Source organism: Cornus florida, unplaced genomic scaffold, assembly GCF_030987335.1.
Source record: "Cornus florida cultivar Cherokee Brave unplaced genomic scaffold, ASM3098733v1 CherokeeBrave_3.0.0_Hap2_Chr05, whole genome shotgun sequence".
In the NCBI taxonomy this organism is placed as follows: Eukaryota; Viridiplantae; Streptophyta; class Magnoliopsida; order Cornales; family Cornaceae; genus Cornus; species Cornus florida.
In genome coordinates this window covers 39,345,156-39,368,037 of record NW_026775575.1, presented here as the reverse complement: position 1 = coordinate 39,368,037, position 22,882 = coordinate 39,345,156, and the positions used below count along the sequence as shown (strand labels likewise).

Below are 22,882 nucleotides of genomic sequence, written 5' to 3'. Positions count from 1 at the left end.
TGAAGTGGCAAAAGGATTTATCATTTCTTAATATTCAGTATTAGTATTACGTACATTTTGATTCATTGTTGTCTCTAATAAATGTTACATGTGATCTATATTTGATGAATGGTATTTTTTTTTTAATTAATTAATTTATTTATTTTTCATAGATTTGAAGATTTGCAAATTAAATTGAATTCATTTATTAAAAAATAATTTACTTTTAGCACTTTAATTCAAACACAAAGAGTGGGAGAGAGAGAAACCCCGTTTATTTTTATTTTTATTTTTTTATTTAGAATGAAGAAGTTATACTATATATCTTTGGTCAAATTAATTACATTCTAACAAGACACATTTTTGTTTTAAATTATTGTTGATATTTTATTAAGTTTTTTTTTCCAAGTCCTTTACATAGAACATTTTAATAATTTTACATTATAAATTAATGGGGCTATGTTTGGTATAATGGAAAAGAAAAAAAAAAAATGACAACATTAGTTAGGAGAAAAAAGAAAGGAAAAAGAAGAAAATGATATTGTTAACGAATTTGGTTAATTAAGAAATAAAATGAAAGAAAATGATATCAATTATGTACAGGGAGAAAAAGAAAAAAAAAATTATTTAATAAATTTACTATTATACCTATTTTTATAGATTTTGGTTTTTATAAAAATAAAAATAAAATTAATATTAAAATTCTTTTATTAAAAATAAATGACTTTCCTTCTCTTTCATTTCCTTTTCTTTCATTTCATTCCGTTTTGAAACGATAACAAAACCTTCATAATACACCCGTATATATTCTAAATTTGCAAACAGTGAAGGTCCGAGTGTGACTACATTTATTTTTTAATAATAAAAAATAAAAAAACTCTAACCACTATAATCAGGGTAGCTTGTAATTTTCACAAAAACCATGTCTGTTTCTGGACCCCATTTGGCGCATTTTAGCACGCTCCGCATCCCAGGGAATCAAACAGAACCAGAATCAGTGAAGACGACCGCACCAACCAACCTCCTGAAACACATTAGACTCGTGTATATATAGAGAGACACACACAGTAAGAGAGAGAGAGAGTTTGATTCTTGATAGAGAGAGCACATTGAGAGTCACAGACTTGGCACTGATCAAACATTTTAACATGATCGTAGTCATAGAGCTATACATATACACTTTTATACATCTCTGTTTTTGTAATAATTGACTCCATTTTTGAGCTCAAATGGAGAAAATCTTCGCCAACTACGAGCTCAAAGCTTGTGGTATAGTTTAGGTCTCAAAGTGTGTCCCACTTTCTCTCTCTAGAGGACCTGTTTTTCTTCTCTCTCTATACTTCTTTCTCTCTAGAATGAGTTGCAGGAGGATGATTGCGGGGAACTTGGATCCGGAGAGGAAGAGGAGCAGGGGATTGAGGACGAAACAGGCGGGACGAGGATCGTGCCGTGGAAGTTAGGCCGGAAATCCGAGTTGCAGGGAAATTTGTGATCTCCGGCACTGAAATTTCTCTCTCTATATCTATATCTATATCTATCTGTTACCCTGCACGGTCATCTAATTTCAGTTTGTTGATTCACTGTTCCATCAAAGTTCAAAGTCTCGTCGCGATTCGGACCCATGGGGTATCGGTTGAAAGAAGCTTTGAAGACTCTCTGTGCCAATAACCAGTGGTCTTATGCTGTTTTCTGGAAGATCGCTTGCCAAAACCCTAAGTCAGTGTTCTCACATTTTTTTTTCTGATCATTGAAATATGGACTTATTTATTTATTTATATGTCAATCTCTGTTTGGTCGCTGAGAAAATGTAGGAAATTGCAATTTAATCTATTATAATCGAGATTAGAAACTTTAAATAAATCGCTAGTTAGTTGCTCGAAACATGAAGGAAAATAAAAGATAGCAGACAATCTGCTCTTCTTATTTTCAAAATTTGTGGGGTCTTTGTTTGGTTGCTGAGAAAATGGAGGGAGGGGGAGAAATTATAACATTTTCTGTGTCAATTATACTTGTCGTTTAGGTTTCTGAAAATGACATCTTCAACTAAGTCGAGCTTTTTATTTCCTAGGTCCGGACTCCTAAAAAAAGGGAGAAATCAGAGCCAAATTTTAATTTCATTTCTTTCCCTGTATTTTCTCTTAAACCAAACAGGCTTTCTTATTGAACTTTTTGATTCTCTGATTTTTCTTAGCTATGAGTAGGAATTTATGTGGTTGATTTGTTTCTAACATACAATTTGACTTGCTCTAGCTTTTATTGGGTATTGTTTTCTCCTTTTTGCGTTGTAATCTGATTTCTTGTTGTTTCCTGTTTTTGGAGTGTTATGTTTGGTTTGTTCTGCTTTGTCTTATAGAATCCTAGTGAAAAAAGCGAATTTGTTTTAGTTTGACTAAACCTTTCTGATATACTAGTATTGCTTTACAGTACATAAATCAATTGCCTCTGATATACTGTTTTTGGAGTGTATGTTTGGTTCGTTCTTACTTCTAGTTTAAAGGGCAGCCCGGTTTATGAGGCTCCGCCGCTGCTGGGTCTAGGGAAGGGAGGGTCAGATGCATGTTGCCTTACCTCCATATGCAGAGAGGCTGTTTCTGTTTCAGACCGCTTTCCATATATTGTAAAATTGTAGTAATAGATGATCCCTTGATTAAATTTTCTAAAAGATTGAACTTAAAAAAAAAAAAAACAAATAAATAAAATTGTGACTTACTGTGCGAGTGGTGTTATTCTTATTAAGGAGTGGGGTTTTGGTTTGGCAGGCTTCTAATTTGGGAAGAATGCTATTATGAACCCTCACCAAGTTCTGCTCTTCCACATATTTCTGGAATTCACAACCCAGAAATTGGTTTTGAAGATTGGGAAGCATGCTGGATTTCTGCCGAAGCTCGAACTTCTAAGCCTGGGGTTCAAGCAGAGGACAAAGTTAATTTACTCATAAACAAGATGATGATGGACAACCTGATTAACGTAGTCGGAGAAGGGTATGATTATTGTTCATTTTTGTGACACTCATATATGTTTTAACATTGTACTCTCACTCATATATGTTTTAACATTGTACTTTCTTTTGATGCATTTCTTGTCTTGAATATATAGTTATTAATTGTATATAATTTTTTCTCAGACTAGCAGGGCGGGCTGCATTTACAGGAAATCATCAGTGGATTCATTCAGAGAACTACTTTACGGAAGTCCATCCACCAGAGGTACATCATTATAATAGGCATTCCTGCTAGTGTAAAATTGTAGTACAAAGGTATTACTAAATGAAAATGGCATACACACTGTTGATGCCACTGGCTTTGTATAAATTTTGCATTCATGTTTTACCTTCTAAAAAACACGCAAAGTACAAAATGGACGTCTGGGAGAAAGATCCGAGTGAATTATAGGTCAGCTGCTTCAACCTCTCTTTGTTGTTGCTAGTGAGTTAGCTGGTTTATAAACTTGGGAAAGTACAGATGATAATTTCTCTAGGAATTTTTTACCTGTGGTGGACATTCTTTTGTAACTATTAGAGTTGTATAAAGAGATTGGCATTTAGTATCTGAACTTAAAATGACTTCCATTTTCGTGGTTGTTTTTAGGTTCTAAAAGAGTTGGGCCAACAATTCTCAGCTGGCATGCAGGTAAGATATTTCTGTTGAGTTGTCTGCAGGCCTCTTTATTTGCTGGTCCATCACAGAATTTATGTTTGTTTGCAGACAGTTGCAATTATTCCTGTTCTTAAACATGGTATTGTCCAACTTGGTTCATCCTTTGCTGTAAGTCTCTAATTTCCCTTTTTCTTCTTAGTAACTAATTTTGTTCAAACTTCCAGATATGTCAAAACAATTTTGAGAATATATTTTTTTTATTATTATTTTTTTATTTTTTATATTTTGTTAAGATTACTAATAATTGTTGTTTAGTGGCAATAAGTTGTTTAACTACAATATAGGTTTGACCAGGACATCAGGTGTTTGTTTTATTTTACCTTCCTTGCATATGAAATATTTATACTCCCCTCCCATCATCAGCGATCACTGGTCCATCAATGGTTTCTAAACGATGGACAAATTCTTCTGTTGGCTGGGTCCTATTATGTTTCATAATACCAAATTTATGGAGATTCAATGAAAGTAGTGTGGGAGCTGAACATTTTTTTCCCATCCAAAATATTTATTTAATCACTGTAAGCTTTTGTGGAGTCAATGTAGTTGGAGAGTTGTGGCCAAATATAGTTGTTCCTTTGATTTCTTCTTTTCTGAGTCAATTATATTAAACTCCAATTAAGCAAGGGAAGGATGGACTTTCCATGTTAAGAAGAACTGTCGATACAATCTGTCAATCTGAAAGCAACATTTGCAGTATTTTTAGTTGTAAAGTCCCCTGTTTTCGAGTTATTTTCTATATGTTTTGTATGTTGATTTCACCTTTCTGCTTATTGTGTCAATACCTTGCAACATCCACATTCCAATGATAATCATTCTAATGCAGCTTTATTTGTTCATGATAGTAAAGAAGTATATAATTTTATGTTGGTTGCTTCAATATCTTTTTCTGAATTTCACCATCCTTGCTGCCTCAGATTATGGAGAATATGGGATTTGTGCATGGTGTAAAAACTTTGATTCTTCAACTAGGATGTGTTCCTGGTGCTTTATCATCTGACAATTATACAGCAAAAGAACCTTCTCCAAATATTGGGTTCCCCTTCCATCCTGGAAAATCTGTTTCTACTGATTTATCTGGGAATTATAAGATGACAAACCGTATTCCTTTTGTTGCTGACAGCTTCAACCAACAAAGCATCTCATCTCAGGCTTTAGAGCTTGTTGGTCATCCTTCTCAGTCTCTAACTGGACGGATGCAGGATAACTGGCAGACTGCTGCTTCCACATTTCAAATGTCTGACCTGGCTCAAAAATTGGTTAAATCCCATGGTGACCTCTGCCAATCAAAAATTATTCCAGTGATGAAACCCGGTCTACCTTTTAGAAACCAACTAGAAAACAGAGTGACAGGAGCTGAAGTCATACCCTCAAATCCAGCAGTATTGCTGAACCAGCGGGCTTCTTTGTGCATTCAAGAGCCTGGATTTGATCAACAACCTTGTGAACTTGGCCCATCATCTGCAAATTATAGCAGCTTAAGGTTAAAGGAAGAACATATCTTGTCAAGTGGTGGTGCACAAGAGCATGCTAACGACAGTTTCAGTGCATTCAGTGGCTTTATGACGCCTTGTCTGGGCACTAATGGAGGTTTAATTTCTAGTTCCCAGAATGATTCTGTTACTAACACATCGCCTGAAAAAAGTCGGTTACAGATTGGAGTGACTAGTCACCCGAGATCAATTTTAAATCCATGTTCTCTTCCAAATGCAGACACAGCAGCTAATACTAATATCTCTTGCACACATCTTGCTGGAAGTGGGCTTCAAAATGCTTGTTCATCTGAAACAATGGTGCCAACTGATCAGATGGACAGTTCGACTACCAATCACTTACTCTCAGGTAGCTCTGATGGTAGACAGAATGCTACAGATGACATGTGTACTCAAATTGAATTGGCTCAGAGGAAAGGAAAAATTGACAGTGATTTGTTTCAAGCCCCTAGCATCCCGTTGGCCCATCTGGTTGAGCATAGGGAATCGAGTGAGCATATTCCTGGTTTTCTTCATGATATCCAAAAGCATGACTATGACACTTGGAGTCCAAGACATAAAAATGCTAACTATGATGATGCATCTGTCAAATCTCCATCAGGGAATGACTTGTTTGATGTCTTGGGTGTGGATTTTAGGAACAAACTATTTAATGACGGTCAGAAAAAACTTCTAAATATTGGGCAAGAGTCGGACAAATTGTTTTTGGGAAAGAACAATTTTACATCTACGGAACTTCAGGATGCAGGTTCTGATTTATATTCGGTTAAGGGAGGAAACTCAGTGAATGGTATTTCCTCACTGATTGGCTCAGACCATCTATTAGATGCTATTGTCTCTAGAATTCACTCTGCTGCCAATAAAAACCCAGCTCACAATAGGTCTTGCAGAACAACATTGACAAAGACTAATAGCTCTTCTATTCCTAATGCAGCTCCCTCCTATGGTCAGGTTACTGTATCTGTCCAGATGCAAGGAGAGTTGTTTGGCCATCCCAAGTCTCTGGCAAAAGCAGAGACAGTAGGACCTTGTTCATTTAGGTCTGAGTGTGCAAAGGAAGATGTAGGAAAGCACTCCCAGATGAGCTCCAATTATGGATCTCAAATCAGTTCGTGGGTTGATCAGGGTGATAATATGGGGCTCAATAGTAGTGTTTCAACTGGATATTCTAAGAGGTCTGACGAAGTTGGCAAATCAAATCGTAAAAGGCTTAAACCTGGAGAGAACCCTAGACCCAGGCCAAAAGATCGACAAATGATCCAAGATCGCGTGAAAGAATTAAGGGAAATTGTGCCAAATGGAGCAAAAGTGATGACTCTTCTATATGTGTTTTTTTTTTTTCTGCATTTTCACATCATAGATAAATACTCCATTTTGATGTTCAGGTGCTGATGCTATCCTTTCATCCCTTGTGGTTTAACAGTGTAGTATTGATGCACTGCTGGAACGTACCATAAAGCATATGCTCTTCTTGCAAAGTGTCACAAAACATGCAGACAAGCTAAAACACGTGGGGGAATCCAAGGTGCAGACCACTTCTTTTTACTGAACTATTTCAATTACTATCCTTCATTGAAATTAGTTTGGAGAAGACTTTGTCCCTATTATCATGGTAAACTCATTCGTGTATTCAGTTGTTGGATAGTTGGAAGTTAGAGCATGAAATGTATTAAGGAAGGAGAAAATGTGCGGAGTAAAGTTTCTAAAACTTGAAGATAGATTTTTTATTTTTTTTCCCTGATGAATAAACTTGGAAATGGTTTATTTTTATTTATATATTTATATTGGAACTTGGTGTTCGTCAACTTTTGTAATAAAATCCTGGGTCTATAAAGTCTGTTATATTTTCAGAAGTTGGTTTAATTAGTTAGAGTTAGAATTTACGGCTCAAATCCATAAAGCAATTAAAGATCAAAGGGTAAAAAGTTAAATTCACCTCCTGCATTAGTAACTTACCAAATGAGGGCTGATAATCATGCATTCTTATCACGGTTCATATTAGGAAACAATGCATATGCGTTTTGGTCTGTATAGAGTAGTGGGTTGACCACAGGAGCTGGGATCAAACTCTTTGTGAAATATAATTCAAAGTCAAGAGCTCATCGTCATATTATGGCTTGCTAGACGCAAAGCAGTGTAATAGAGTCCGGGGCGCATCAATTATTTTTCATTAAAATGATGTTTTGAATGCATGAAATTGTTTTTAGCTAATCTATATTTTGATAGTTTGGTATTTCTCTGATACTAAATGAAGTTTTATTAATTAAGTTGGCAGCGACATTAATTGAAGAGGCCTTGATTGAGACAGTAACAATCAAGTACTAAGTGCTACAGGATTGTTCTGATCACAATTACCCTAAACAGACCTAGAAGGGAGGGGGTTGAATAGGTCTACAATGGAAACTTACCCAATTTTAAAATCCACACAATAATTAATTCAATTACACGCTTCGATTCACTTGTTAAGGCGATCTACACTCTAATATTATTGATGGATTTTATTTGGATTTATTACCAATTTCAAGTTGATATAATTCCTATATCAATTTGTAAATAAATAAACAAACAAATAAACTTACTTAAGTTTGTTAATCTGGTAAATTGCTTAAACAAATAAACAAACACCTATGCCATTGAGATCAATTTAGAATCACGTGTGTAGCATCAGATTGACCAAGCATGTTTGTAAAAATAAATATAAAGCAATTTAAAGTACAGAAAAAATAAATAAAGTTGATATTTGCTCACAAGATTTTACGTGGAAAAACTCACCCCAACCGTAAGTCAAAAAAACCAAGGGACTTGGTCCGACAAAATAATCCACTATGAAGAGTTTGGCAGTAATTCAGTACACTTGAATTGTTAGTTCATCTCTAGACACCAAATATTACAGTCCTTTGACCATCTTCCACGTCGTCTTTAGATCTGTCTACAACAGCTCAGTACACTCAAACTATGCTTCTTTCTCTTGAATCTACTTTCTGCAATTAAACTGTCCAGCTTCAGTTTTCTGGTTGAGTCTAGATTACTCAGAACAAAGTGTTGATCTCAATACTACAACCATTGTGTCAACATTACAATAACATCCTAATCACCATGTCTAATACTGATGATATGTATGACCAAAAACAATAGACATGACTATCTATATATATGTCCTCTAATCTCAGGAGATAATCTCTCACAAATATGTGTATATGAAGAACATAGAACTCTTGTGGATAAAGAAACAAATAAACATACTCTCACAAAAACTAATACGAATGAATATGCAAGACAGGATACAAGAATGCTTAATGCGGCTATTCTAGCATTCTAGAACAATTGACACTCTGGACACACCAGGGTTTGTTAGAACTCTAGTATTTACAGAGGATTGACTTGTTCCACATGTCTACAAGCTTCTAGGTTAAGAAAACTCATTTTAGGAAACAAATCATGTGCTGCTAAAAGAATCCACAATTACAACTGGCACAAGGAACCAACTATATCCTCAAAGAATCCACAAAAGACAAAAGAGCTTCAATCAATTTACAGCTCCAACCATGAATTCAAAAGAATAGAGAACTAAATACATAGAACTTAACCACCCCTATAGAAGACTCCTTTCCATTGAAGGATCTCCTATTCCCCTCCTTCCATAGACTCCACGACAAACAGAATGGGTGAACCCTCCAAGCATCTGTGACTCGGCTCCCTGCTACACAACCTCTCCAAGTCTCAAGAAACTTGCCTCAAATCAGAGTTCTAAAAGGTTTAGATTTACTTTTCTGATTATAATTAAGAAACTCTAATTTCTTTGGATTCAAAACACTACATAAACACCATAGGCTATCATAACTGATATAGAGATATTGATGCACATTATTGAGAGAACATATAGAGAGAGATTATATTCATGTTTTCAGAGAGCATATTTTTCTTTTCCTCAAGTAGCATTTTGAATTAGATGGTGAGCTATTATTCAAAGTGTTTATTATCATAATCCTTGTGTTACGAAAATTTGACACCAATGTGTTTCTATACAATGAACAAAAAGCTTAGATGGCTAGCCATGGAGACCAATGTGCTGAAGGAGAAGTAGTTCGCATGAAGCGCGGATCTGTCATGGAGCAGCTGCCTAGAGACTCAAGTGAATACTAGGGGATTTCAAGAGTTTGGGACTCTAGTTAACCTAGTGGTTAACTTTTTCCTAATAGTGAATTTGATCTACTTGGACTAGGTCCTGTGGTTTTTTCACTTGAGGTTATTCACGTAAATCGTGCGTTTGTGTGATTGTTTAATATTTTATTGTATATCTCAATACTTTAATTGATCATATTTCCTTGTTTTAAATGTAATTGTGAGATTTCAAAAATAAGTTATTGTTAGTTAAGATCAGACACAATCTATTCACCTCCCCTCTAGATCTATTAGGGTCTGGCATACGCTGACATATCAGTGCCTTTGGTCATGATCCTCAGATCCTATGTGTAGGTAAATGACACGTGCACTGATTGGTCCCGTGAGTGTTTGGTGCATGTACGATCATTTCGAATTCTTTTAATTTTCAAGGGAGAATACCGCTAGATATCTGATTTGTTTTTTTCGAGATACCCATCATACAAGTGTTGTGGGCTCATTTCAATTCAGCAACTATATAAATTTCATAAAGTGGGTTCTCTTCATTGACTTGAATTTCTAGCCATTCCATGTCAATATTTAAATTCAAGCGCATAGATGAAATAATCACACTAATTTTTGTGATGTGTATCGTGATTTTTTTTTTGGGACGAAAACCCTCAACCTTCCATTTTAAAGGAGGAGATACCACTTGAGCTAAGTCCTAGGTAGTTTGATAGTGGGAATGTTATTGAAAATAAAACGATACAAAGTTAGAGAAAATAAGCCTACTATTATAAGAGTATTGGTAAATTATTATAAAATTACTATGATGGAAAATTATTTAAATGAAGTTGGAAAATATTATTATAGGAACCCTTAAATTACTCCTTGATAGAATATTTGATATGAGAATATCATAGGAGAGATTTATGGTAGAATATTTGATTGGAGTGATTTATGGTATTGAATTTAGAAATCTTCCTTATGTATTGTCCATATTTTTCACTTGTATTCTTTCACCTATAAATAGAGGTGATCATTGTATGCAAAGATTGAGAGAGTATAATAAAGATATGTAGTCCTCTGGGTTTTGTGTGTCGTGGATGTAAGCCCTAGTGGCTGAACCACGTTATATTCTTGTGTTTTTCATATTTTAGTTTCTCTCTTCAACTTTTAGATCTTTCAACAGAAGTGAATTGTTGTGATGCCTTATTTTGTTCTTATGTGAAATTGCAGATTATTGATAGGGAAAACAGACTAGTATTAAAAGACAACTTTGAGGGAGGAGCAACGTGGGCATATGAAGTTAGCTCACAATCTATGGCCTGCCCTATTATAGTTGAGGATCTGAATCTGCCTCGTCAAATGCTTGTGGAGGTAGTGGTTGCCATATTTTTATTTTTTATTTTCTACATATAATATGTTGAAGCTTATCCCTGCCCCATTAATTGTTTGACTTTTAGAGCACAAGTTACCTTGGCTGTATTTAACATTCCTCTATGTCTTTGACAGTTGCTTTGTGAAGAACAAAGTCTGTTTCTGGAAATAGCTGATGTAGTTAGAGGATTGGGATTAACCATCTTGAAGGGAGTGATGCAAATCCAGAATGGCAAGATGTGGGCACACTTTGTAGTAGAGGTAATACTCATATGAGTACCAAGTCAATTGACTGATGTTTTTGAAACCCAGTTTGGTCTGGCTGGTTAAACCAAATTGGACCAGGTCTTAAACTTTTACCTGATTGGGTTGATTAATTCATCCAAAAGATTGGTTAATTGGGAAAGGGTTGATTAATTCATTCAAAAGATTGGTTACTCTAGAAAATCCAACAAGTCATTTGGTTCAATAGGTGAACTGGTGATCCTATTGAATCAATTGACCCAGTAAGTCTGAATTCTGAAATTGACAATATAAATAAAAAATTAATAGACAACTGAAATTAAGTAAATAGAAGTTTTGATTTGAACATAAAAATTTGAGATTTTATTTTTTGCTCAAAACGTGGAATAAAGCACCCGATATGTCAAAGCAGCTGGATTGAGTTCATACCACCGATAGAATTACATTTTAAATTGGTTCCTTAATACTGCTTACAAAAGTCTTTTATTTTTCTAAAAGCCGTAATAAGTAGTTCTATATAACATCATAGATTTTCAGATAGCCCACACAATCAACCTGACCTGTTGAACGTATGAACCAATATTCCAATTGGACCCGATCGATCAATAGACTGGTTTTCAAAACATTGTATTTAGCTGTTTTGCCCGTGTTAATATTACAGACCTAGCTTTTTTAGGTTAGTATATAAATTAGCTTTAGTTCACAAGTTCTGTAGCCCTCATTATGATGAAAACATGTTTTTTAGTATTTTCTAGTAGTTAATATTGTTTGTTAGTAACTATAATATTTGTTTTTCAAGAAGTATCGTTTTTTATTTTTATTTTTTTTGGTATAAGTTGTGAGCAGTCATGCATGGAAAACTAACATAATACAGTCTTTTTTTAATGAACAAGGAAAACTAATAAGGTTTGCATTTTTGTTAATATATTATAACTAATTATCATCTCTGTTCCTAAACCATCGAATATAAAAGAAACTTTGGATTTTGATGCATTTTATTGCTTTTTAAAAATATATATATATATATATATATATATATATATATATATATATATGTGTACATATATTATTTTTTATTTTATTTAATTTTGTTGTGTGCCGATGCAGTAATCATTTGTTGAATATCAATGTTGATTTATTAGCTTATGAAAAAAAAAATGTTGATTTATTATGCTTATCTGTGAGGTTTCAATTATTATGGAGCCATTTGTAGAAGAAATGGAAAATTTTCACTTTCCAAGGGGATGGAAATCTTGGAACTATTGTGTAGTCCATTTATCCTACTGGATGCACTCTCCAAGAAAAAGACAAAAAGAGGGAACAAGAATCTCCAATAAGAATAATTAAGCCATTCATAATATGCTGGAACAATCAGTTCCCCCCCCCCCCCCCCGACAAAATGGGTGATTAAGTTTCAGCAATAGCGTTGTCTAGTGTGCTAAGAGTCTAGGACACAGAAGTTATATCTAAACAGCTTAGACACTGACGTCCACTGAACAACTATCAAATGAATGGTTAATTGAAGAATATCAATTATCAAATGAATGGTTAATGGAAGAATATCAATTATCAAATGAAAATCAGTCAGTGCTAGGTTAATCAGGGTTGAATGAGTTTTCAGTAACCTGCAACTTATTCCCCATCAGGATCATTTTTTGTGTTCTTTCATCTATGATTGGTAAATTTGGTAGACACTGACATGAGTTCCGCATGTTGACATGGACACGAGGTGTTGGACCGGGCAGCATGAAAATTAAAACACATGACCATGCGCGCGCGCACACACACACACACATATGTATACGTACACAGATATATTTTTAATAATATATTTTTATATGGTTTTATGAATCTTGGAATATCAGAGGTCAAATAACAGTCAGTATTTGTCATCATATGCTCTTCTTTAGGGATAAGGGTAAACTTGCAAAAGATGCAATGTGGAAGTTGTATGAGAATATTGTAATCGAGACTCAGAATAGGGGTTTATACAATATAACGGAATTTTGTATAAAATTAGCAATAATCATGAATTCAGTTGAATTACAGTTGCCTTGTCTTTTGCAACAAGTTGTGGAGATTGAGGGGAGCCCTCTTAGGGATTTTGATTTATATAAATGGCACAATTGTCTAGGACTCATCTGGAGAAAGGGACCCCAAAAATCAAGACCCAAGGAATTGGCCATGAGTTTGTGTGTGTCTAGTTGCGTCTTTTTTCATTATTTATTTTTGTCTTCTATTTAAATGGGTAACTGCTACAGGAGCAAAAATTAGTATTTATAATGGGGAATATCAATTCCTTCCCTTAGAGATTATTGATCATTATCTACCCTCCATGCAAGAATAAATTCCTGATAGCTTGTAGCTCAGTCTCAAGTGGTGTGCCCCTGGTTTCTCTTAAACCAAGATAAAAACCCGATATGCTCTTCTGCTCGAGCACTTGAGTTGACTATGGAGCAAACAATGGTAAAGACCATGAGGAAGTAAATTGATGGATGCCAGTTAGTCAGAAAAGTAATCTTGAGCTTTTGTGTAGACGTTCACTATTTTATAGCTTGGAAATATATGGGGTCAATACGATTATTATTCGTATTATCATTATTATATTTCAGGGGGATTTTAAGAAAAAGTGGCTCAGTATGTGGACGGAGGCAGCTAAGGCTCTGTGGGAGGCACATGCCCCCACTTGAAATCTTTTTATTAAATCTTAGTATATCTATCTTCTAAATAATTCTAAAGTTTCCCCCTTAAAACTTTCCAAAATCTCTTTAATCTTTATGAAAAGTGACCAATAAATACATTCACGTGTTTCCCATATGATACCATCTCATCAATATATATTAGCCATTTTGTTTTCGCATTGATAAGTTGGCAATGTTTTTCATTTTGAAAAGAATTTTCTTCTCGCAAACACTGCTGAAGTAATAGTGACAATTTGTGGATTTGCGTAAATGGCTGTGCTATTCTCCACCATTAGAGTAAATTTTTTACTCCGCCACTGGTAGTGTTTTATTATAAGCAGCAGTATGTAAAGGGTAAAAATGATAGTGAATTGTGTATTTTTGGGAAAGTACGAACTGCTATTTTAGAGGTAATTAACTGGCCAAAGTTCTACAGTTGTGAGGAGATCTGGATTTAGGAGGGTGCAGGACTGTAAAAATTGTCATTCACATTGTCTGGTTATTCTTCAGCTTAGAGTTTGTGGGGTCTTCTTTGTCTCCTCTTGCACTTCAAATTTACTTCATTCGTTTGTTGTCCATTCTAAGCCAGCCATGCATACTCTTCTTAATCTTTTTGGGCTTTGTTTGCACCATTAAAACAACTCTTCTTGTGGGCTTTGTGTGCTCAAAATTTGCTTTGACGATATCTTTTATTGCCTATTTGCACGGTCAAAGTGTTTTTAAAACCTGTTTGTGAAATAAAAATACTTCTTATGGTGTACTTGGGTACTTGTAATTTTTGGAGCGCCAACATTACGTTAACTGCCGTCTGAATGGCCACTAAAGTAAGTCTAATTTTTCATAGTAATAGTTTATTGCGTGGATGTTTGTTGTTAGCATGGATTGGTTTGTCTGGGCAATAGATCAATAGGGTTCAATTGATCAATGTAATATTTTGCTTTCCTGTGTTTCGAAGTAGTTAATACTCAAGAGACAAGTTTGTGATTAATTTATTTTTTTCAAAAGAGAGACTTGTTTAAACGGTCCAAAATAGTTGGGAGAAGGATTTTGCTAATGGATATAAACAATTAAGTTACATCCTTTCAGACAACTTGACCTTTAGAGTAGATGGTTGTGGTTAATATAGTATCGGGACATACATGATTCTGAGTTCAAATCTAACTGTCACCAAGGTCGATACTTATACTTGATACTAGTGTAGGACTGAAAGTTGCATGTGAGGGGGCCTGTTAAAGGATATAAATATTAAGTTACACCATCTCCAACAGTTTAAGCTTTTAGAGTAGATAGTGATTAACAGATTTGCTTTGTTTGTTTCTCTGGATTAGATATTTTAGAAGAAAGAACAAAGAAATTATTGGTACATAAGTCCCTCAAGCTGTACATGTTGGATGGGAATAGCTTGTTTTTGCTTTGACTTTTCGATTGTATATATTTAATAATCAAGTGGGAATATGAGTTGTGTAATTTTTCATTTAAATACCGAAAGCATTTGATGTTACACCCTCGGCATCTTTATACTAGTTTTTTACTTCTGGTGTTTTATCCAGGCTGACAGGGATGTGACAAGAATGGAAATATTTCTCTCTCTCGTTCGCGTTCTGGAGCAAACTGTTAAGAGCTGCTCAGGATCAGTCAACGGCATCGGTAATGATAACATGATTGTCCACCAGTCTCTTCACCAAGCCACCTCCATACTTGCAACTGGTAAGGCATGTAGTTTGCGTTGAGCCACCTGCTATTTGGCTTTTGGTTCTGGATATGTTGAGAGCAAGCACAGTTGTTGCCTGCCATGACCAACATAATTCCCAGACCGATACCTCTGGTGGGATCAACTCCAATCGACATCTTTGTCTCCCGGAGGCTATATCGTGACTGACCTCACTTCAGACCTTGGGGAATTCAAATTGGTTTAGGTAATGTTACGGTCCTCGAGAACTTACATTTGCATGTTGTTTCCCGACAAAGATATTTCAATGTACCAGTCAAATACTTTAGAATTACTTCTTAATTAAGAAATGGTCATCAGTTGTCTCTTCCGGTGGTAGCCTTGAATATTGGAGAGGGGTTACGGGAACAACTTGTTTGTAATGAACTTGTTCACAAATGTATTAAAAATTTAAAATTATGTGAAATGAAAGGAATGGTGAGGCACTTATATATCAGTCTTTTTCTTCTTTTTCATTTTTATTTATATTTTATATTTTTATTTTTGAAGTTTCCAATGCTGGAGTACTTGGGGATATGGATTATGGTTAGTGTTTGATGTTACTTTTACGAGGATAATTTCTTTCTACTATATGCTAATCAATTTGTAGACTTCCTCAGAAATGAACTTTTAATCTTTGCATGTACAGCTATCTATTTCCAAATCGGACTCCTCTCCTACCCATTTTTTGGGCTCTCATGCAGATGTGGCGTTGGGAGCATTTACATGTATCATTTAAAGAACTTTTATGTCTTCTACACATGCTAGACGTGTACTACACTTTCATGTCTTCTGCACATGCTAGACGTGTATGTGTATATTTGGTGAAGGTATTACTACCATGCCTGTCAGTTTTCTGATTATATTACGGATACAAAGACAAGGAATTTATTTATTGAATAATTGTTATTATTATTATTATTATTTCGGAAAGTTAGAGCAAATGTACACACCCACAATTAGAGTTCGAAAACTCAACTTCCCTTCTAGGGGGGAGAGCTTATACAATCTAGGCTAGAGTTCGTTGATGGCGAAGGAAAAATATTGCCGTCTTGAATCACGATTTAGTGCATTGAGCGCATTTACAACACCAAAGCCTAGATGAATCCATATGTTATAACTTACCCTCAAAAAAATGTTCTTATCTAACAAAGAAAAATAAATAAAGAAAGAAAGAATGAAAAAGAAAAAAGAGAAAAATGTTGTAAAAACAAATATTGATTTTATTGATTTCGTTTAGTACACCATACATATTGAGTTCATCACATATATATAGTCAGTCTTGTGGAGCACTAATGCTCTTTTCGGTAGGAAGAAAAAAAAAAAAAAAGGATAGAAAGGAAAGAAAAATGGATGAATGAGACATCTCTAGGGAATAGATTGTGTATTTCTTTCTTTTTGTTGAGAAGAGAATAAGTTCATAATTTACTATATTCGTTAATAGAGAAGGAAAGAAAAATGGATGAATGAGACATCTCTAGGGAATAGATTGTGTATTAATTTATAGAGGATATTAGTATAATTTAAAACTTGTATAATTTAGGATAGTATTTAATTTAAAACTTTTATAATAGGCCACTTGTCTTCCTTCATTTCTTCTACCCATTTTTGGGCAGATGAAAATTTGTAAAGAAGGAATGATGGGTCACTCTTCATATTCTCCTTTCTTTCCTTATATCATCTCCATCGAACAAAAAAAATTTGTTCCTTCCTTCCTATTTTCTCTCCACGCCTCTTTTTTCCTTCTTACCGAATACAACATAAAAAATAGGTAACTTGATCACTTCTGAGAGAAGCTTTGCCATTTCCTTGGTCATTTCTCAAACTTAGTCACCACTCAAATAATGAATGGAAGTGGATTCACATGTATATGATATGTATACAACAGTTTCACTTGGGATCCATTCCACTATAGTAAGAATATGTCTCATTAAAACCATTTTTAGGAAAAATCTAGTGGAATAAAACCCTAGCGAAGGAAAAAGAGTACAATACTCCTGTGTATTTGAAAATGGTATTGCATGGGTTAAAACTGTCTCATTAAAACCTTAACAGGAAAACCAGTAGGACAAAACCTGGACAACGAAAAAAGAATACATTATGCCAATACCTTTTTAATCAAGTGCTCCCTCCTCATTGTTGCATTATTTCAATACGAAAGATCCTTGAGTTGACGCATTCCAATATTATGCACTAGTTTCTCAGAATGATTTGAAGAAGTTGTAGACATTGTCTGCTTCATTGATCGCTATGATACAGCAATATTGCCACAAGTAAGCACATAGCCTGTTTGTGATTGAGCTTAATGTGGATCGGGGAGATAGCCAACATCTACACATCCAATAAGCTGGGATTTTGATTCATTTGAATAAAATAATCCCATATCGATTGTTCCGCGAAGATAATGGAATATGTGCTTTGTTCCATTCCAATGTTTACGGGTTGGTGCAAAAGTGTATCTTGCTAATAAATTTACTCAAAAAGTTATGTTAGGTCGTGTGTAATTTGCAAGATACATAAGAACACCAATGTAATGTTATGCTTTATTTTATATATATAATTAGTATCATTTTAGGGTTGTTACAACCAATTGCACTGAGATAAGACACTTTAGGACCGAAAAGTTCTTCATTGTCTTCTCGAGGACGAAATGGATCTTTCTTGACATCAAGTGACCGGACAACCATTGCGGAGCTCAATGGATGTGCTTTATCCATATAAAAGAGTTTCAAAACCTTTTTTTATATATGTTGATTGGTGGATAAGAACTTGATAAATGCTCGATACGACAAAATTTTGCATTTCCGAAATTTTTCATCTCAAATTCTTTCTTTAGATAATTGGTAGTCTTTATGATCTCCTCAAAGGTTTCCACAAGATTCAAATCATCAACATAAACTGCAACAATAGGAAAACTAGATTTTGATGTATTAATAAAAATGCATAGACAAATTTGATTATTTAAATACCATTCTTTTAGTAAGTACTCGCTGAGACAATTGTAGCACATGCGCCCAGATTGCTTCAATCTATACAAGGATCGTTATAATTTTATTGAGTACATATTTCGAGGTTTTTTTTCCTGGCATTTTCAAACCTTCATGGATTTTCATATAAATATCATTATTTAGTCATCCATATAAATATGGTGTGACCACATCCATTAGATGCATTTTCAGTCATTCTGTGAGGGTAAAATGAATTAAGAAATGTAATTATGTAGACACCCAATTTTGCCCCTACCCATTTGTAGGGGTGTTTCGGTAAAACTTATTTGGCCAAGTTAGGAATACCAGAAAATCTGACCACCAGATCATAAAATGAATGTCACCATTGAATCTGGAACGTTCTAAAACGTTAGGTTACACTTAAAGCCAAGTTTGTAACGTGACTCCTACCACTCGATCAAGGAAGGGGCAAAATAGTAATTTTGCACCCCTAACACATTCAAGTTTGAGTAAAACTTGAGGGGATAAACCAATTTATATATTCACATAAATATATATAAATAAAATAAATAAATAAACATATTAATAAGCCTATAATAAATCAATGATGTTTGCCCAGAATATTATGGTCTGGTCAAAACAAAACATGATTTGCATTAAGTAAGGAAAGTAAATAAAATAAAAGATATGTATATATATATATATATATATATATATATATATATATATCATCATTTAAACTATTGAAAATTGGATCCTGGCTTAAGGATGATTCAGTCCAGACATTAAGCCACGGCCAGCGTCATGATCTCTATGGAAAGAGGGGTAACATAAATAAGTTAATAAAATAAAAGGGGAAAATATAATTATATATATATACTGATACAGGCGCACATATGCACAGTAAAAAGGGAAACCAATAATCGATTTTATGACCCATAAACCTATTGCACGAATTGCGACACCATTTAATATCATGATTGGTGATAAGGTAATTAAGGTAATAAATAAAAATAAATTGCAGTAACGGAAATGTTAATAATTTTGTAATGGCGTAGAATCAGCTTTTTCAAAATAATGTACTTGCCCTATAAAGACACCATTTGTTCTTTCATTCTGGGGACGACTTACAAAACCCTAAAAGAGAAAAGGGGGACCTATGAGATACAAATAAGCCTTTTGGGAAATATATCAACAATCTTCGGTCTTCAAGATTTCAGATTAGAGCAAAGGTTCTGTTTCGTCAATCAGTCACCTACACTCTGACCTTATTTTAATTGATATTTTTTTAGATTAATTTATTGTACTAGCTAGGGCATGTATGCTTGTATGAAATAAATAGTTGCTCCTATATCTTTCCTTGACTCTATATCTTGTATATGTTTCTTGATTTCCATGAATAATTGTAATCACTTGACACCTTAGTTGTCCTGTTGATAACAATACACTGTGGTTGCATGACATTTTAATTGTCATGAGAACTATAGTACTTTATTACAACAATTTCACGTAAATAAATCCCATGGCTGCAAGGTATTCTAATTGTCATGTGAGCCATAGGGCGTTTTGCTTATATCATAATATTGCTTCTTTTAGTATAAAAAAATAATACAGTCCCATCGCACCATAGTTGCCATTTAGATTTATAATTGTTTAATTTTAATTACGGTTTTATGGCATTTAATTGTCTACCATATTGTTATCTGCTTTTTATTTATTTTTATTAAATAATAATTCTGTCTTTGCAATCTTTAGTGCAATCTTTAGTTTAGAACCGTATTTTCTAAAAAAAAGAGATCATATTTTTTTGAGATCATATTTTCAAATAAGTATCTATGTTGGAATATTCTTTAATCTTAAAAATAATATTTTTCAAGAAAATAAAGTTTCTTAAAATAAAACATTCCCAAGCAATACCTTTCTTGAAAGGAATGTTTTTCTAAATATATATAAACAAATCCTAGTAATATATTTTCCCTAAAAGTCATATATTTCCTAAATAAAATATGTGTTTCAAAAATAATACTTAGTTAAAAATAAAGTTTATTAAAAACTATTTTTAAAAATAAAGTTTCCTAAAAGATAAAACAAGTCCATGTTCACAAAGACATAAAATTAGAATTAATTATAAAATTTAAAGTTTCATATTTTACGTCTCATAACCACCTAAAGGTCAAACTTTTTTTTGAAAATTATTCTTAAAGAATGACTTCTTTACATTTTAACTTCCATAGATATATATTTTCTTAAATCCTAAAATTCCTAAATTTTAGGTGTGGGTTCATAAAAATCCGCTCTTCAATTTATATTTAATCTTTTAAATAAATTAATTCAATTATTTATTAGCTTCCTAAAGTGCATAAATTTCTTTATAAAAATATATGAACTTTCTTAAATTACAAGTTTCCTCAGAAACACTTTAAAATACCAATTTCCTTAGAAGTATATATATATATACTTTTCTTAGAAATATACTTTATAAAAGTTAAATATACATATTTCTTAAATTATGGGGTTTCCTTAGAAACATTTCAAGGATACAATTTCCTTTAGAAATATATACACACGTAAATTACAAATTCCTTAGAAATATACTTTAATATATTTTTCTTTAGAAAATAAAAAAAAAAACACTTTCATAAATTACAAGTTTCATTAAAAATATTTAAAAATATAAATTCCTTTTAAACATTTTCTCCTATGTTTAAAATGCACATTTCTTTCCCCAACATTCTATCTCTTAAAACACAAATTTTCTAACTATTATTTTCTAAAAAGTCCAAATAAAATATTTTTCTTATAGGTCATATCTTTCCAAATATAATATTTTTGAAATATATATATATATATATCAACGATTAATATATTTTTTTCAAGTCAATGGTTTCTTAAAAGTCGTATCTTTTCCTAAAACAATCTAAAATAGTATCTTTTCCTAAAATTATCTAAAATTGCATCTTTTTGTATACTAAATTAAAATCGTATATTTTTCTAGAATAATCTAAAATCATATTTTTTTTAATAATACTAAAATTATATTCTATTTAGACAATAATATTTTCTCTTAAAATAAAACTTTACAAAGTTTCTTGGAATAAAGCTTTCCTAAAAGCTATTCTTTTTCTAAAATGATCCAAGATTCACCTTTTTATATAAATATTTTGATTCCAAAATTAAAATTAGGAATTAATTATATAAAGGTTCATATTTTCTAATAAATTAAATTTCTTTTAGAAATTATATTTTCTAAATATCGTATTCCTAAAATAATATTTTATTAAATCACATTTTTAAGGAAGATCATTTCCTTTCCAAAACTAATATGTTTAGATATAAAGTCACAAGTTTTTTAATAAACACTACTACTATGAAAACATTGATTTATCTTCCATAGATAGAGCCAAGTTTACACAAATCATAATTGAATAAATATCTTTAAGTTTTGAAACTACTTTTTGCAATGCAATATAAAAATAAGGTAACCGTGTTTCACGGGTGTCATAGGGTGCCTAACACCTTCCCCATGCATAACCAAACCCCTGGACCCATTAATCTGGTTTTCGTAGACTAAAATGGATGCCAAATAAATAATATATTTAAATATCATTTTTTTTAGTCCTTAGACATCATAGGGTGACCTAACACACCAATAAAACCTATGTTAGGTGGCAACTCCAAATTAAATAAAATATAGGCCGTAGCCACTCCGTCGCATTAAACCCCTTTTCTGACCTAAGTGTTTAGTATGAACCTTAGAGAGGGCGGGGAAAAATCCGGGCGCAACAAATTGCATCCGTAATAGGAGAGTATGTTTCTTCATAATCAATACTAGGTCTCTATGAGAAACTTTAAGCTACAAGTCCGATTTTGTATCTCATAATTTCATTTTTCTCGTTTTCATACAAATATCCATTTGTTTTCAACAGGATAACATCCTTAAGGTTTTGGATTATAGGTCCAAATAATTTACATCTAGCTAATAAATAGCTCTGCACATGTTGCTTCTTCCTATTGTGGCCAATCATTTCTATATCGACATTCTTCAATATTTTGAGGTTTCGGATCCTCATCATTTATATCAAGAGTAACTGCATATGAGAATATGTTGTCTATAACAACTTCATTCATATTCTATCTTTTTCCATAATTTAGTGAGATCTCATTATTTTTCATGTATCAATGCCTCATCAAGATTGTTTGTTGTCTTTGCCTCACCAAATCTTATTATTTCATTATCTTTAAGTACTTAGGCTTCATCAAGGGCATCTGCCTCATTGTAGGTTATATTTTTAGAATGATCAATCCTTTATGTTACTCTTTTTATGTCTTTTCAGAAGCACCATCTTTTATATGCACAGTTCTTTGTGTTTTCCTCTTACGAGGAGCAATATATTTTGCATCGAATGGTCTCCCACGCTTTTGGCATGTTTTAGATGCATTCGTTGTACCATTAACGGATTGTCCCACAGGGACATCAATTCTTTCTTTTGTGTCAGTGAATGCACCAGGTAATTGATTTGAAACATTTTGCAAATGAATAATCCTCTGAACTTTTTGTTCACATTGATTTGTTCGAGGATCTAAATGAGATAATTCCAGGCATTCTAAGTGATTTCATGTTGCTCCTTTGGCTTTATATTTTCTCCCGTTCCACCAGTACTAGAAGGAATAGATGTTCCAATAGTGGGAGTTGGAA

At 33.2% G+C, this 22,882-nt stretch overlaps 1 protein-coding gene across 2 annotated transcripts; it reads left to right on the top strand.

The window, feature by feature from the left end:
• Positions 1-976: 976 nt before the first annotated feature.
• Positions 977-15,706, top strand: LOC132306326 (transcription factor LHW-like). 2 transcript variants are annotated; one of them, XM_059803675.1, is made up of 11 exons: positions 977-1,695; positions 2,739-2,960; positions 3,104-3,185; positions 3,567-3,608; positions 3,684-3,743; positions 4,550-5,915; positions 6,060-6,433; positions 6,549-6,650; positions 10,466-10,606; positions 10,742-10,867; positions 15,081-15,706. In XM_059803675.1, exons 1-11 carry the CDS (start codon positions 1,601-1,603, stop codon positions 15,258-15,260), a joined length of 2,790 nt encoding a protein of 929 aa, XP_059659658.1. In that variant the 5' UTR covers positions 977-1,600; the 3' UTR covers positions 15,261-15,706. The 2 variants fall into 2 exon arrangements, with proteins under 2 accessions (XP_059659658.1, XP_059659657.1); XM_059803674.1 differs by having other exon boundaries at positions 4,550-6,433.
• The last annotated feature ends 7,176 nt before the right edge of the window (positions 15,707-22,882 follow it).